Below are 17,048 nucleotides of genomic sequence, written 5' to 3' on the forward strand. Positions count from 1 at the left end.
AGGACGGACCTTCAGTAAGCATCAAGGGAGACCCTCTAGACCAGCTCTACACAAACCTTCGAGCTGAGAAACTGCGGTTCAAGTTCTGCTGCGAGCAAGGCAGAGAAGAGATTTGAAATTGGATCTTTTCCCTCTAATATTTTACTTACCAAGCTAAGGACACTCTCTGATTTTCTGTCTGCGGGTCACTGAAACATAATGACATGCATTAAAAGGAATTATTTTTAAAGCACATCAATACAATAGCCGTGGAACAGTATCACCAGTGCTTCAGAAGAAAAACCCACACCAATATTCACATCTTTTATTCATATATTTTAGTGAGACTAAAAGCTCACGTACTTTAAGATTCACATAAGATATAATGTTGGATGTGCATAAGGATGAAGACTGCGAAGAGTCCTTACTGTTCTCAGGTTCCTGCATGCAATGAAAAAGATTGATGGGCTCTGGAAGAAGCCTCCCTATGCACACACCACTGTATTTCAGGTTTGTTTGTTGGGTTGTGTGGGTTGTTTTTTTTCCCTCCCCGCCCCCCCACCCCCCTCCACATCTACTGGTCTAGATCATTTGGCTAAAGAGACAGAAGAGAGAGTTATCAGGTTGCACAGTTGTATTCCTTTACTTGCAGACAGTTTTAAAGCTGTTTGCCATGACTATCAAAGTTTGTTTTTTTTTTTAAACTCTGTTACATCCACCCAGGAGACAGAACAACACTAAAAAAAGTACTAACATAACAGCGGTAGAGAGGGAGGAGAGCTCATTTAGACCAAACTGCACATTCACCGATCATGCAAAAGATTTTTGTTTGGCTTTTCTCATATTTGCATGGCAAGTGCTGGGCATAAAACTCATCCCGAGGGACAACACAGAGCATCCCTCTGCTTTCTGCCTCAGCCAGCAGCACAAACCAGCACTGCGCTGCAGAAAGGAGGCTCCCACCTGGGAGACTCCACGTGATGCTAATGGTCTTCCTGTTCATGATAATTTTCCTGCTTTTTAGGACATAAGGAGGTAGCAACTGTGCGGTTATCAAAATAACTTGTCTTCAGATTTCTCATCCTTTTTTAAACATAGGATGGACCTAAGACTGAACCTGAAGTACTTAGCAATTTCCTACTGTAAATGAGGATGCGTCTGAGCTAGCTACTATATTTTTCAGCTGTATTTGAGAGTTTCCTACTACATGCTATCGAAAAGGCTGCTAGCTCTAGGTGAAGAGGCTAGAATAACTCCAGAGAGCATTTCTTCTGTCTGAGGAAGGGTTCAATGTGATTTTGAGTGAACAGTTAGTCACCTATAACAATGTTTTTAATAGTGTGCAGGGCCACTTGGCTCCAAGCCACATGCAAGAGGTATGCACAGCCCCTCGGCATTTCAGTTATCATCCATAGATTACAGCTGATTTCTGTGGCGCGCATGCAAGCAGTGCTGAGTTTTACTTAATCTATTGCAGCTAATGAATCTTATGAAGCTGATTCAATGACTCGGGGATTCCCAGAGAGAATGAATCCTGAATAAAGTCATACAGCTACAATTCACCTAGGTAAAACACATAGAAGAGTGACAGGCAGAAACAAGCTGCTAACAACTTTGGATTTGGTTGCTTGTTGGTGGTTTTTTTTGTTTGTTTGTTTGGTTGGGTTTTTTGCCATCATCTGAAGTACTATTAAAAGATGGAGAGCTGCCATTATTTATTAATTGGGTTGTTAATTTAAGAATCTTGCTAGACTGCACCCATAAGAGCAAATGTTTGTGCATAAACATAGCACTGTAAATACCGAGTTTTGTTTTGAATTAGGTTCTTGCAATGCTAATCCACGATTTCCACTTTAGGATTAAACCCTTCCTACGCGGAACCCCTTGTTAGGAACACTCACAAACTGCACCTAAAATGCTCATAAATACCTATTAGGAGACAGCACTTTTCTGAAAAGGCACATAAAAGCTGTGCTCCAGGAATAATACTAATTTCTTGCGAGCCTGCAGATGGAATTGAAGTTACCGATTTTGACCTCTGGTGATGGCTATCGTGCACGACAGCATTAGCAGAGGTATTCACAGCTAGAGCACTCCACCAAGACAAACGGTTCCCAGTGCAGTGCTTCCCCTGTTCTCACAATGCACATTTCTCACCCTGTCTGCCAGAATCCAGATTTGTTTTAGTTACAAGACCATCTGCTTTTTGAAAGGCTTTTTTTTTTTTTTTTTGGATGACAGATGGATGAGGTTCAAATTCTTGTTGTAACCAGCAATGAATTTTTACAATTCATTGTCTCTGCTGCTTACTGTCTTGCTTTAATTACTTGAAAAGAAGAACTCTCATGGGGGGGGAGAAAGAGTTTTCCAAATGCATAAAGATTTTAAAACCAAAATAAGCATATAAAATACATTTCTGATGCTTTAACTACAAATAGTCTAGCTCCAGGTTTGTAACCTACTTCTGTAATCCTGCATTGGCTCAGGTTTCTCTTTCATGTCCCAGAATAAAGGGATGTGGAAGCAGAGGGAGTACTTTAAGGGGCTATCTACAGTGTTATAAGCGCCATATTTCCCCCCCCCAGAGTCTCACAATATCATCTGGCTCTTTCAAAGTCTTAGTTCTTGAAGTCTGGTGTTTGCAGAAGAGCCACGCTTACTTTTAAAAAGCTGACGAAAAACACAATAGACTTCCAGCCCTTAATATTTAAGAAATAAAAACTTTAAAAAGTTGGTAGACAGATTTATGGGTTTTGCTTAAATTCTTTCATATTTTAAAAAACCTCGCTATTTTCATTTCATATTTAATACCCTTTTTGGAGTGACAAGCTTGGAATAAGAAATAAACTCCCATGATACCACTAAAAATATAGCAAAAGAGTCCCCATTAATACCACACTGCCAAGCTGGCAAACCTCGACCCACAAGCCACAAATTATACATCTACTAGCCACGAGTGCCCCGCTACATACCTCAGGAGGAGGGAGGCGTCGGGAAGTGCGTCAAGAGAATAGCGGGATGTGGGGGCCCCATCACTGGCCACGGCTGTATCAGGTTTGCACCCTGGCTCCAAACCAATGCCGCTACGTTGCCTTCAGCCTCAGCGCTGCTCTACTTACTGCCCCACGGTCGGGGACTGGGACTAACCACTAGCCCCTGCCCCACCACGGCTCCCCGGCCAGTCATGCATGCAGCCCCAAAACGCAAGGCGTGCTCAGGTTGGGGAGAGCTTCAGGCAGCTAAAAAGCCCCACATCGGCTACTCTACTGCAACAGGAGACTTAAGTTGTGTGTGAATAGGGAACGGAGGGGAAGGGAGCCAAAGAAGAAATAATTGAGCAAAACGCTAAACAATCCTCTAGTTTACATCCCTAGGTTATGCCGCAGACTTGTTCCATCTGTAAAAATATTTCACAGTGAACTACATGCCATGTTTATATTAATTTCTTAACAATAAATAAAGTGCTGCCCGTACAGCTGCAGGCACCAGCCTCACCGTGTGCCTCCCGTGCCCCGATACACGGCACGCCAGCCTCGCAAACACGCGCTGCTGAGAAGGGGCACATCCCTATCTCAAACCAGGCACAAACGCTACAGAAGAATCGAGCCCAGTCCAACAACATTTGGAATCTCTGTCCTCTATTATTCATTCACTATGGAGCCTTTGTAGGCTTCAGCCTTGGTTTCAATGAAGCGACTGTTTCAAGAGGAGAAAAGAGATGGAGGAAAGGAGAAATTCTAAGGAGCAGGGGGAAGCCCAACAGCAGAAACAGAAGTGTAATCCAAGAAAAAAAAATAAAATTATGTTTTTTGCTCCAGTTGGTGCTTGATTTCCCAGAAAAACCAAAAGCAGATGCTTTAATTTACTGTTCCCATAGTACTGTTCAGTGTGCCTTCATCTATTTCCTGATGTTATTCTCATTTTTCCCTCTCATTTACTAATAAAAGAGATGAGAGATCACAAATAATACAGACGGGAAAAAGTGACAGATAGCCAAGGCATTTTTCATCATGGTAAAAATAATTTTCAAGACAAAGTCCCTACTAACCATGTTCTTCTCTGAGAATGAATATAATCATCTGCTCCTCAAAATCAGTACAGTCTAGATGCTGCCAAGCCTTACAAAACTACCTGGATTGGGGTTTGGGGTTTTTTTGTAAGACTAAAAAAAAACCAAACACTCTAAAACCAAAAAAGCACATTTTATTGACGCACATATTTTCTAGTACAGCAATGATGATTGTTCAATACTCACATCCATTTCTTTGTACTCTGAAGCTATGACCATATTTCACACATTCTTTTTAAACCCTGATTAATTGAACAGAAAAAGATTAGGCCAGAAGGCACCTATGAATTGAAGCCATTTTTCCTAAAGTTATATTAGATCCAAAGTAGCCATGATTATATATCACAGGAGCAATTTATTTAAAATTAAGATAGCAATAAAAGTGGTAGAGAGAAAAGTATTTGAACAGAAACTTCACTGCTGGTACGTTTTCCCCTTAAGTCTTATCATCAAAATTCCAGCACTGAATCCTTTTTCCCCCCCTCTTTTGAACACTGGGATATGCCAAAGGTTAATTTTAAAAGAAAACACCCACAGAGGTTACTGACTGATACCTGCTGCATTTCACAAGGTGCTGTCTGCCTGTGCATCACTCTGCTCCACCACCTGCTCTCCTGTACCTGAGTGGCACCACGAGGGCTGCACACTGGTCCTTGCGCCTCACCAGACATTTTAAAGAAAAAAGTTGATAATTTCTCCCCTACAACACTCAAAGGCAAAATAATCTCTAGATACCTCAGCAATGGCCCATTTCACGGCAGAAACTGTAAAGGAACTGCAGCCAACACTCCCAATGATCCATGGTGGTTAAGTGATGCTACTGTCCTCTCCTGCAAGCTGTGGCCAGCAATGGGAAACCCATCAGCAGCTTCCCTGTAGGTCCCTCAGCCCTCCTGATAACCAAAAATTCAGCCCCAGATGTAGGTGAAAGTCTTAGGAGTAAAAAAACAACCAAACAGAAAACCCAGAAGGAAGCCAGTGTGCTGACACAAAACTGGCAGGGAACTTTGAGGCAGAGTGAAAAGACTATTATGGATAAACACTCTGCATAGGAGGGTTGGCCATACAGATGGGATATCTCCCATTCCCCTGAAAATGGTGATAGATAACAGGGGAAAAAAAAAAACAAAAAAACAACACCTCAGCAGAAAAATGCAGAAGCTGGTCCAAGGTTCAAGTGACTGATACATAACATTACCAAAGACCAGATGTCAGCCTGTTTTGGATTGGGGGCCCCATACATGACAAGAGACTCTTACAAATTTCAGCCCTGCAGGGACAGCAAACACCAACTGATCATCAACTGGTGGATGTTGAGCAAAGAAAACTTTGTCACAGAAACAGTTAGAAATCTCTGTATCCTGATACAGGGTTCAGCCCCCATGTCCTTATATTAAGGGGATATATTTAAGCTTCAGATTATGTAAAAGTCCAACATATTTTCCTAGTTACACTCCCTACCGCCAAAAATATGTGTCCTTCTGCAGTTCTCACTGGAAGAATTAGCCATTCTCCTCAAGCTCATGAAAAAGCAAAATTCACCCTCTCCCGTTCCAGAGTAAAGTTAACATCCTTCTTGGAAGGAGCAATCAGGTGGTCAGGATCCAAGATAGCTTTGCAGCTAATAAGGAACAAAGATGAAGAAGTCAAGTAGTTCCTCAAGATACTACCCCAATGGAGGACTGTCAATGTTAAAGGACAACATTCCTCTGTTCCACACAGAGTCCTGGAAGTCCTCCTGAATAAAACAAGAGGAAAAAAAGAAGTTAACAGCTTTGCAGCTCTTGTCGAGGTGGTAGGAATCAACACCCAGGTGGGCGAGACCCCTGCTTCCAGGCTACATGCTGTGGGCAGTTTTTGTCTTAATATGTACCTGCCTTGAAAACAGGTAGAGGATCCTTGCCTAAAGAGTATGATGCTCTGGGGTTCACCATGAGGCATCGTGCGATTATTGTGTTAATGTTGCCCTGGTCATGCCCACAGCAAGTGCTGAGCCCAGCCTCTCAGAACGACATGTTAGGTGGTCTTCTTATTGGGATTTCAGTGGAAGACATAGCATTTCCACAGCTTGGGGAGGAGGGGGTGGAACTATCATCTCAGAGAGCAGATAAATTTAAGTCTCCAATTAAAATAGACAACTTTGAGGTCTCACCAAAAACGTACTAGGGTAGTGCTGAGGGCTATAGACCTGAGGCTATAGGAAGTGGTAAATTAATCTGCTCCAGCATGGAAAAGATAAGGAGGAACACGAGGCCTCGGCCTCTTTGTCACAGCTGTGTCCAGCAGGTCAGGATCCAGGAGCTTCTAAGAACTACATCTTGGAGCACAGAAGAAGGTAAAAAGGGTCTTGCAGTACTCATTCTTACAGACCATCTGCCCCTCTCAGGACCTTGCAGTCTTCAGAAGAATCATTTTGCAGATATTATTAAAAATATACATATATAAATGTCTGCAGAGATAGGGAAATGCTCTCAGTGCTAAGTCTCTTCACTTGCCAGGTCTGAGATGGAATCCAGACTGACCAAGTAAATATGTTCGCATGTATATACACACACACACACCCCTTTTTATTATTTTTTTAAAAAACAGGGTAGAGCTTAAAAAAAATAATCAGCAAATCGAACATTTGGTCAGGATGCAGTTTCCTCCCATACAATCCAATCACGTCATGAAAATAGCTGCAATACAAGTATCCCATCAAAGGATGGGCAAAATTTACTTTCATCCCAGGAAGGAAGGAAATTAATAAAAAGGAGGGAAGGGCTGGTAGAGAAGTGCCGTACAACTAGGGTGTTCCCTCTCGATTAACATCCAAAGAAAGATGAAAGCAGAAGAGACATGCAGAAACCACAGACCTGCAGACACAAACAAAAGAACAAGGAGAGAAAACAGGCCTGAGAGCAAAACTGGCAAAAGAAAAAAAAATAAATCAGTGAAGTAAAAGAATTCTGACTCATTCCAATGACTGAGAGAAAGTGAAAATCATATGTCGGATACATCTGTTTTGCTTATGCACACAGGCACAGGAAAGGCAAGGTGCAAGTGCCTTGTGCGTACTGTCAAGTAAAGCCCATTTCCAAGTTGGGCACCTGCAATACAAACACCAACCTGAATACATACACAGAGATGAGGACTAAGAAGGAAAACCTGAAGTGAAAAATACCACACAACCCAGGAACATACACAGTTTCTTTTCCCACAGGAAAAACAATAGATTTGAAAATAAAAAAAAAAAACTTCTGAACATGCAAGTTTGGTAAGTGATGAGCATTTAATGCAACTAGCAAATACACGTGGTGACTATCAATAGCAGTGAGAGTAACAGCAATAAAATAGCAATAAACAGTCACAATATTCCCTTTAACCTCCTCATTTTTACAGGATTCTCCAAGTACAAGCCTGGTAATGGTGCAGGGGAGGGACAGGCATGGTAGTGCCAGGTTCATGAAGCTTGAGCTGCTCAACAGCCTTCACCCCCTGCTCCCCAGCCACTGCAGCAGCTTCTTTTCAGCTCCTAAGAAAAGAGAATCACCTCCCTGAACCGGAGATGGAAGAAAACTCCAGCTCAGCTCTGGGAATCCAGGAAAGTTCAGCCAAAGCTGGGGAACAGCCACATGCTGCAGCTCCACTCCACTACAGGACCATTGCCATTTTGAAATTAAGTTGCCCAAAATGGACCAGTTCCCTTTGATACTATCAAACTGGTTAAAAACAGTTATTGGCATAAACAATGATCAACCTGCAGTGCATGGCAGCCATGGCTGGATGTGAATCAGCTGATCCAAAAAAAAATAAAAATAAGCTACTGCTGGAAAGGCTCACACATAAAAGCACCATTAAAAAGAAACATAAGGCAAATTCCTACCAAACTAAACCCACCCTATTCTAAATAAATAAATAAAAGAAGTGAACAATCAACTGTGCGAAGAGTTTAAAAGAAAACTCTCTGAAATAGATGTGCTTAAAGCAGATACTAAAGGTTGGAGTGGCACTAACCAGATTTACAGGGAAAGACTGAGACACCACCTTCCCAGACCCCACTTCAAAGCTTTGCTGCCTCCCAGCTTCAGTTACTAGCAAAACCCCAAACGGGAGGTCGCTCACAAGTATTTAACCTACTTTAAAGAAAAAAGTAGTACCTCAAATTCAAAGAGGGTGGCTTGCACAGACTCAGAGCCTGGCCCTCAGCACAGCAGAAAGGTGAATTTAAACTCAAACTGTCTATAGGCAGCCAGTAATGAATGCAAAGCATGATGAACAGGAACAGCTTCAAGCATTTGAGCTAACAGTGATGGTTCAGTCTCATGAAACCTGGTGACTAATCAAATCTCAAGGCGAGAAGAGCAGCACCTACCCAAAAGGCAAGCGAGAGTGCAATCCCTCCAGGGACACAGAGAGCAACCATGGTCCTTAACGTGTCTATTACCCAAGCAGGACATGAACAGAAGTTAAAGTGACTGTTACCAGTGTATTGTTGGTGCTCTGCTGATAACAGTTTGCCAACCAGCTTCATATCAATACAGCTTGACAACAATTCGCGTTGCTTCACAGCCACAGCACTCGCCCACCCCTCAGGCACCAGAGTATTCGCAAAGGAGCTGCCCCAACCACCACCACCCCTTCAGCAACAGATCAACAGGACACAGTCAGTGCTATCAAGAGCCACCAAAGTGGTCCTGTTTAAAAAAAAAAAATAATAAAATAACTCATTAGCCCTGACGGTGCAGACAGACCCCTCACTCCATTCCAAGGGAACACTCAACAGACTGTCCTCCAAATTCACAGGTCTCTAGACAGAAAAGCCTCTCCCTCTCAATTGTCTTCTCCTGAACAAGATGATGGGACAAGATAGGAAACAACTGGTTAACAGCATGACTTTGAAAGATCATTTCCTGAGAATCAGGCTATTTTTCAAAATCAGCAGCATCTTCACCCATTAATTCAGACACTGACAACGGATGTCAATCTCTGCATCAATGAGTTTGGTACTTGCTAGAGCAACTACAGTAGTAGACCTACAGTAGTGGCCTCAGGGAATTTGAAGAATCAAAATGCATTCTTGTCAGAGTCTAAAATAAATCCAAAGGGCATCGGTCCATCAGCAATCTACGATTTTACTAAACCAAAGGTCTGAGGAGCCACCCCAGCATCAGCCTGAGTTATCTAAATAAACCAGGATAATGTCTTCCTAGCTCTGCATGGTGCATTCAGACTCCGGACTGTACAAGAGGATTCAACTGGAATGTTCTTTGTTGTACAAAACCAAAAGGCAATATTTCTTCACTTCAGATACATCACATCTCTCCATCCCACCCACACACAGATAGAGTTAAAGCAAACTATCAGATGCCAATCAGTACTTTAATTGTCCTCCCCCTTAGACATACAGCCCCAATGAATTAATTCCTAGAGATTCACCTTAGACATAAGGGACTTCTTGCCAGGGCTACTAGGATAAGGACCCAGGTCCAGAAGTCCACAATTCTGTCTAACAGCTGATAACCATCCATAAACCCACAACCACCGACACATAAATATCTTGATTTACTCCCAAAGACAATCATAAGCAGCGTTTGCTGTGGCTCAGCAAGACTCCCTGGCAGACATACTGATCTATAGACCGATAAAACCACGAAGAATGGCTCAATTCCAATTCAGGCACTGAAAACAGCCAAATGCCTTTCTTAGAGAGTCAAACAGGAGGTCCCAGCTACCCACCACACCTCAGTTTTGCAAGAGGGAAATGATTCTACCGGAGTACTGCATAGAGAATAATTATTCCAAAACAGGTCACATCACCTAACGAATTTTAGCAATACATGGAAGATGTAATGGGACTCTCTGTGTGTGAGGGAAATCAACATTGTTCAAGGTGGAGAAGACAATGATTTTCCAGAAACTTATTTTTAAAAGAGAACCTTCCAGAGGCACCTCCTTTAAGCTACCTTCCCCACCCCAATGCTTACCTTTTGTATAAAAAAGGGACAACTCACCATCTTACTGAACATCTCCAGCTCGTACCAATTCAGCCTCTATACCTTCCCCATCCAATACAGAGCCACCCCTCCAGAGGGAACTGCCTCCCAAGCACATCAGAATTTAAAGAAAATGCACATGCAACCATCACTACTCAGCAGAGGATCTTCCAATGCACACAAAGCCAGCAGAGCACAAGAAGATGCAGAAGAAGGGGGCAATGAAAGCAGCCCACGTCACCAGGTTGGTCACAGCTACCGCTGTGTCTGAACACACGCGAGATGTGGGCGACTACCAGGGATGAGGTTTCACACTTACCCAGCTCCCTATAGGGGAGCACCACGCTCCAGCGGGACGGCCGGGCAGCTCTGCCATGAGGCATGCCGGGGCATCGCAGCACGGCAGCTGTGGCTTCAGGAAACCTAAAATAGGAAAAAAAAAAAGTAAGTAGAGAGTGAACGTGCCAAAGACCCTTTTGAAACCAGCACTTCCAGCCTCCCACGGACAGCTGCGGCATTGCCACAGCTGAAAACACTGCAAACAACGCATTATCAAGGTTGACTGACCAAAACATTGTTTGTTAAAATGTAATTAAAGCCAGAAGTATGAGCAATTTAACAGCTACACACGCCAGAAAATATTGCAATGATCTCAAAACCAAACATTTTTAACCCAGTAGCGACGCTCTGCAGGAGTTGTTAGCAAACGGATGATCAGACTTTTAAAGCATCAGCTGCCCTTCAGTGTTCTATCACAAGGCAGAGCTGACAGACGCCTGAAGAAATTATGAGCTCCCAGCATTTGTAATACTATCTTTCATCTTTATTTCACCAGTATCCATTTCCAAGCTTCCCCCATTTGTAAGTTACTTTTAGTCATTTCAAATAAAACATTATATCTAGAAGCAAGAAAGCTAAAGAGAACAACAACATTATTTCCAATCATTCAAGAATAACAGTATGAATTTAAAAATTAACTATGCAATTGATGCAATTTAGGTTCAAAGTGATAATACCCTGAAATAATCAGTATTATCAGAAGTGCACCAAACAGTTACTCTAAATCAACCGGAAGGCTGAGATACAATTACGCAGTTTACCCTTTAACTTGCATCTGACAGTGGTTTAAGTAACATTTCCGAAACTTAAGATCAACAGTCCGTGTTCACAAAATCCTGCAGGTTGATAATCACAGCCCATGCTCTCTCAAAACTTTAGAACAAAGTTATTTTTAAGAACACTGCTTAACAGTAGGGAAGGGAGACTCAGACTGCCCAAAGAGAAAACAAAAGGCAGAATCCCACTGCCTCTACCTCTTCCTGCCTCAGTTTCCCAGCAGAAGAGTGTGGCGCTGGAATGATGCTTCAGTATTGCCTCCCATATCCACATCTAAATGCACGAGTGGCATTTTTCAGAACAAGCCCAGACGATCTATTAAGGAGAACAGCAGATTCACATCTAGGATTAAAAGGGCTGACGTACTTGAACACGTACAGGTAAGTGAGCCAGAGAGGGCTGCCGAGTTTGTGTCTTCCAAATTGAGAATGGCAATATTGCTTATTTAAACCTGAATGCAGTCTGCACGATCACAACTGGCGTAATCAAAATCTTTTGTATAGGCTATACTTGTTGAAATTAGGTTAATTTTCACTGTAAAGTGTAAAGAGATTCACTGGTTAAGAAATCATATAAAATACCCTTTATCCAGAGATTGCTGTAGTTTAAGGAGAATACAGTTAATTCTTCATATGAAACAGAAGAGGCTAAATTGCTCGAACACAAAAGATAACTCAAATTCAACTACCAAGTTGTGCCCAGCAACTCTGTAATAATTGCATACAGAACACAAACATGCTTTGTTCAGAACTCATAATATCTAATCAGCTATAATTGTAAATTTTATTTTCCATTTGTAAATTACCAAGGGAGCTAACTAGAGAACAGGGGATGTAAAATAATATTCTAGCTGGGGATATTTTGTTAACACATAAGCTTCTACCCACCCCTTCCCTAATGCCTGTAAGGCTTTTCTGCTTCTGAACTTATTTTAATTGTTAGCTTCTCTTTGAAGGTATTTCAACTATAATGCACGCAATGCTCTAATGAATTCTCAGCTCTGTGCTATTTTTCCAAACAGTTCTTTTACATCATCTACAAATTTGGATGCTGAGATGTAGTTTCCGTGCTCATGTGCGTCTCTGTTTGTGAGGAACGTCAATATTCTCATTAAAGGACATGTCTCTAACTTTTTAAGCTTTAAAAAAAATCCCTTCTCTGGGTTTGTCGTTTTCTCGCATGAACCTGTTTTGGCACTTAACCCATCTCTTCCTTCTGCACCTGCCCAGTTCCTGCCCAGCCCTGCTAAGCCATGCAGTTCCACCATCAGGCACAGCTCTCTGGAACCCAGGGGAGCGTTTGCGGGGTCCACCCGGTGGCACAGCCCAGGCAGCACTGAGCCAATCCACTCCACGCCTCTCCTTTACAAGGTTCCTCCCTGGAGCAAACAGATTTGGTAATTCACATCCCTCTCCAAACATGCTTCTAACAACATGTATTTTTCGGATTCACAACCGCTTACCCCCCACCCTGAACTCCCAAAATGCCACCAAGAGCTGCACTAGAGACTGGACGTGCTGGGTACCTCAGCAGAAAGCAGACAGCAGTCACCTCGTGCTTAGAGCATCCAGACACCACAGCTCTTACTGCTGCAGGCATGTGCCACGTCATGACTTCCCCATGATGGCATCCGACTACGTTTTGCCACCAACTAAGGTCCCACTGTGACAAGGACCCCTCCAGAAGGGCACAGGCAGTGCAGAGCATGGCGTCCGCCTCTGCCTCCCGCTCCAGCAGCGACAGGCAGATCTTTCAGTGAAGGAAAACTATTGTCAGCTGCATCTCTAAGCTGAACTACCCAAAACTAAATATAATTTAAAAGAGGACTAATATAAGAAGAGAACCAAAGGATACTGGCCTGTCTTATGAACAGATTTTCAATTATCTTATTTAAATAATCTTAAATGTGCTTCTTCAAGGCCAGCAGTCAAGGGAGCCAATACCCCATTTTTACCAGCCCCGCTGCCAGAGGCCCGCCAAGCTCAGTGAAAATGCAAAGGCCAACGAGGAAAAACAGCCAGAAATTCCCTCCATTCCACAGCACTCTGACAAATAATATATAGACGGGTAGAAGAATTAAGCCATAACTAGCAATCTTTTTGACCCAGGTAGCCATCATCTTGTGTTGTTTTAGGGTTTTTTTTTTTTAATAGCAGTTCCAGGTTGTAAAAAAGCAATGACAAAAGTGTCACTTTTCTGAAAACAGCAGCTGACAATTTTATACAATAAATAATGCTATTTTATAGTAACAAGTACAACATCAGCAACACAGTAAAGTTAAGATATTAACACTGACAGAGATTATCTCTGTTCTCTATTAATCTGCATTCCTTACAGATGGTTATTTATGAAAATTGAGCGTGAAGCCGAAAGGTTATCTATGGCCATATTAGCAAACATCTGCTTGCAATTCTGATTTCATGTTTGCATGCTATTCTTGGAAAAGCAACCATTTTCGAGAAGTACCAGATGTGACCAAGTGTTCTTAATCGTAAAATATTCGTTTTAGCAAGATAAAAGTTCAGTGAAAAAGCAAGGCCAGGAAAGAAATCATGTTCTCTGAACACAGCAACTGCCTCATACCGCTGCTGCTGAATACTCCAGGGGAAAAGTGTTTCTGAAGAGGAAAGCAAGCAGTTTATTTAGTGTGCCACTATGGATAATTACTCTTCATTTTTAAATATGAAACATTCAAAGGAATAAACGTGAACTCAGTTTCAACTTTAAAGCAGCGAAGTTATGCACTACATGACCTGAACCACCTATTTACTCTCAGGCAGCGGGATTTACACGGTACCTTTCAATCTCCAGTAGCAGGAGCTCAAGCAGCCTTCAAAGTGACTTTGGGGTCTTGAGTTACTCCCTAAAAGGCCTCACCAAGATCCTTCACTACCTACAACAAGGAAGAAAAGGTTAACTTTGGGCTGGGAAGGTGTTGCAGGCAGCGGGTTCTCAATGGAGGGTATATGAGGGAATTCGTGTCGACCAAACCAAGGAGGGAAGATTGCTTAATTCTTTCCAAGACCCTCGCTATGCTTAAACTAGCTCCTACAAGTAATTTTAAAATAAAGCTTCTGTACCTTCAGAATATTTATTCATTATGTTTGATAGCCACACCCTTTGTGTGAATACTACTATTAATCTGAAAGAAATTTGTAGATAAAGTGTTTGTAATATTTGCATTACAATACAAAATGAAATATGTACCAATATAGCCCAATTTCATTTTTTTAATACACACACATTTACAAACATATATATATACACACACATATAGTGTTTATAAACTATCATTGACTCCTGTCTTTGCAGAGACAGTGCTTCTGAAACTTAAGAAAAATTAAAGTCATAATGAAATATTGGAGTGAAAGATTACAAGCTCAGCCACCAACACTTATTGGCCTGATTTGGGGACTTATTACAGAGCGTAATTTTAAATAAGGAAACCTGAATAAAAAAAAGAAGGAAAAAAAAAGCTACCCACATGTTCACTACCACCCCCCTGAGTAGTTCAGACTAACTCTGCCAGGTTTGAGAATTACCCTTCTGCTGAACATCTTGTGCAAAATTCTGAAAAAAAGCACTTCACTTATATTCCTAATAAATTTTCAGAATAACACAATACCGTGTAAAGATTCAGCTTTCCCAAATACCATATGACAAGAAAGTGTTGCACTGCCAAACTTATCTTCAGTCTGCAGTTCTTCTAGGTTTTTGTTGGGGTTTTTTTTGTTGTTTTGGGGTTTTTTTTTGTTGTTTTTGTTTTTAAATTAGTTCATAGATTTAATTTAATCCCAGACTGGCTAAATAACAACACTCATAACATTTAAAGTAAAACTACAGGTGACAATCAAAGACCTGCATTATTAGTTGATGCTGCTCACGCATCCTTTCATGTGAGGAACATTGATTGTCACAAATCCCAATTATTAAAAAGTCATAAATTATCTCTTCACCTACAGAAGGAAAAAACCCAACAAAGTCATTTAAAAAGTGGATTTTCCCCTTTTTTGTTTCTCCATTCCTGAGGCATGAGAATTCACATGAGGGGCAAATGACGCAAAAATCTGCTACTGCACATACAAGGTAGGTCCGAGAGCTGCCCTGAGAGCAGGGGACTCTGCTGAGGGGGGAGTCATGCCACATTAAGCTACATAAAATGTAACCTATTCAGGAAGGCAACAGCTTGAGGACTCTTCCTGGGACAAGCAGGGGCAATATGACGGGGAAACGCAGAAACAAACACAGCAGAAACAGAGCAAAGGGAGAGCAACAGGAACACCAGAAATCACCCATTTAATGCAAAAGCACAAGCAGATCTGAAATCCTTCCAAGCCTCTTCCGCAAAGATGCACGCTTTTGTAAACAGGAGTAGCTCTTAACATACTTTCCGCTTGAAATGAATGCCTCCAAATGGAAGAGTAAAGCAGAAGAGCTTGCGTTTTGGACATATGAAAACATCCAAATGCCGTTCCTTACACACCTCTGCACCCTTGGCATCATTTCAGGTGTAAGCCAAGGGGCCTGACAGCCGGGGCAGACAGGCAAGTCACACACGAGGGATACGTTAGCTACTGTGCACAAGAACATCTGCATTTAGCTACGATGCCTTGAAATCAGAAGTCTAGTCAAAAAACAACTGTTTTCAGCAATCAGATAAACTATAAAGCTATTATAAACTCAACTGGTTTAGGTCTCTGCAATTCTTTAAAATTATTAAGGATAAAGAGTACCTTTACTGAGCTCCTCTTGCATTAAGAGAGCAAAGCAAGAGGTTAAACAAGTGCAAAAATTGGGGTTCCCTTTGGAGGCAGCTGGGGCAACAGATTCCAATTCTGGATTGTCTCCAACTAGCATAATCCAAAGAAGCAAAAGGATAAATGAGACCTGTGTTTTAAATATTTACATCGCTGTACCTCATATCTTTGCATCTTAATAATTTGCAGCTTACTCTGTGCCCTTTACAGATATTTGTTCAGAATTTTGAAAATGTCAGCCATAAAAATAAAGCTAGGAAGGGAAAGTAAAACTTTATCATTCATTAAAAGTTGCCAGCGACTCTAGAAGCCTGCTACATGCCGGCAGCCTGCCTAAGAAAGAGACTTTTTGTTCTTGCCCTGCACACAACGCCCCGCGTAACCTTTAAAACTCTGGTGGATACATAAAATAGCATTGATCCCAGAGCCCCGAGAAAGAAGGCCCGGCAAATAAGAGAGCTGAGCCCCAGATGTCCTGGCAAGGACAAATCCTGCCTTGTGGGCGCAGCCGGGGCCGGGGCCGCCCGGGCAGAGCCGCCGCCGCCCGGCGCGGATCCGCTGCGCTCCCGCCTGTGGCCGAGAAGGACGGGCTTCAGCAGCAGCATCCCCGCCTGGTCACATCCCTCCTCCTCCTCGGCACACGGCATCCCCCGTTCGGTGAGGGGCAGCGGATGCTGAACTCCTCCCCGCGCCGCAGATCTCATGCCCCCCGCTTCCATTTAACTTCACCCTCCCAGCAAAAGCGTTCCCCGGTTAATCCTCCTGCAAACGCAAGGCACAGGCAAAGAAATTTAAACCAATTCATTGCCATGTCGGATGCTAGTGAATGGTCTAATTTATTGTGAATGACATAAAGCATTCAGAGGTCTGGTCTTCATTGAGCAATCCAGACACCAAGATCTATGCCAGAGACCATAAAGCAAATCCCATAAAAGAATTGGTTACAAGACTTACATTATGAAATTACAAAAATCCAGTAATAGGATCTTAATATCTACCCACAGAGACACTTGGTTCAAAAAGAAAATTTGTAACATAAGCAAGACAACATCTTGAAAGAGAGAGAGAGAGAAAGAGAGAGAGAGAGAGAAAGAGAGAAAGAGAGAGAGAGAAAGAGAGAGAGAGAAAGAGAGAGAGAGAGAGAGAGAGAGA

At 42.3% G+C, this 17,048-nt stretch overlaps 1 protein-coding gene across 2 annotated transcripts in view; it reads right to left on the bottom strand.

Moving 5' to 3' along the window:
* Positions 1-17,048, bottom strand: part of KIAA1217 (KIAA1217 ortholog) — a 371,695-nt gene that overhangs the window by 345,163 nt on the left and 9,484 nt on the right. The window contains exons 2-3 of one of the 2 annotated variants that reach the window (XM_074574455.1): positions 13,937-14,032; positions 10,343-10,446 (exon numbers count right to left, since the gene is read on the bottom strand). In XM_074574455.1, coding sequence (XP_074430556.1) covers positions 10,343-10,406 — 64 coding nt within the window. In that variant the 5' untranslated portion in view covers positions 10,407-10,446; positions 13,937-14,032. The remainder of the gene's footprint in view (positions 1-10,342; positions 10,447-13,936; positions 14,033-17,048) is intronic. The other variant, XM_074574454.1, reaches the window with a different exon arrangement.

This window comes from Larus michahellis, chromosome 2 (assembly GCF_964199755.1).
Source record: "Larus michahellis chromosome 2, bLarMic1.1, whole genome shotgun sequence".
Taxonomy (NCBI): Eukaryota; Metazoa; Chordata; class Aves; order Charadriiformes; family Laridae; genus Larus; species Larus michahellis.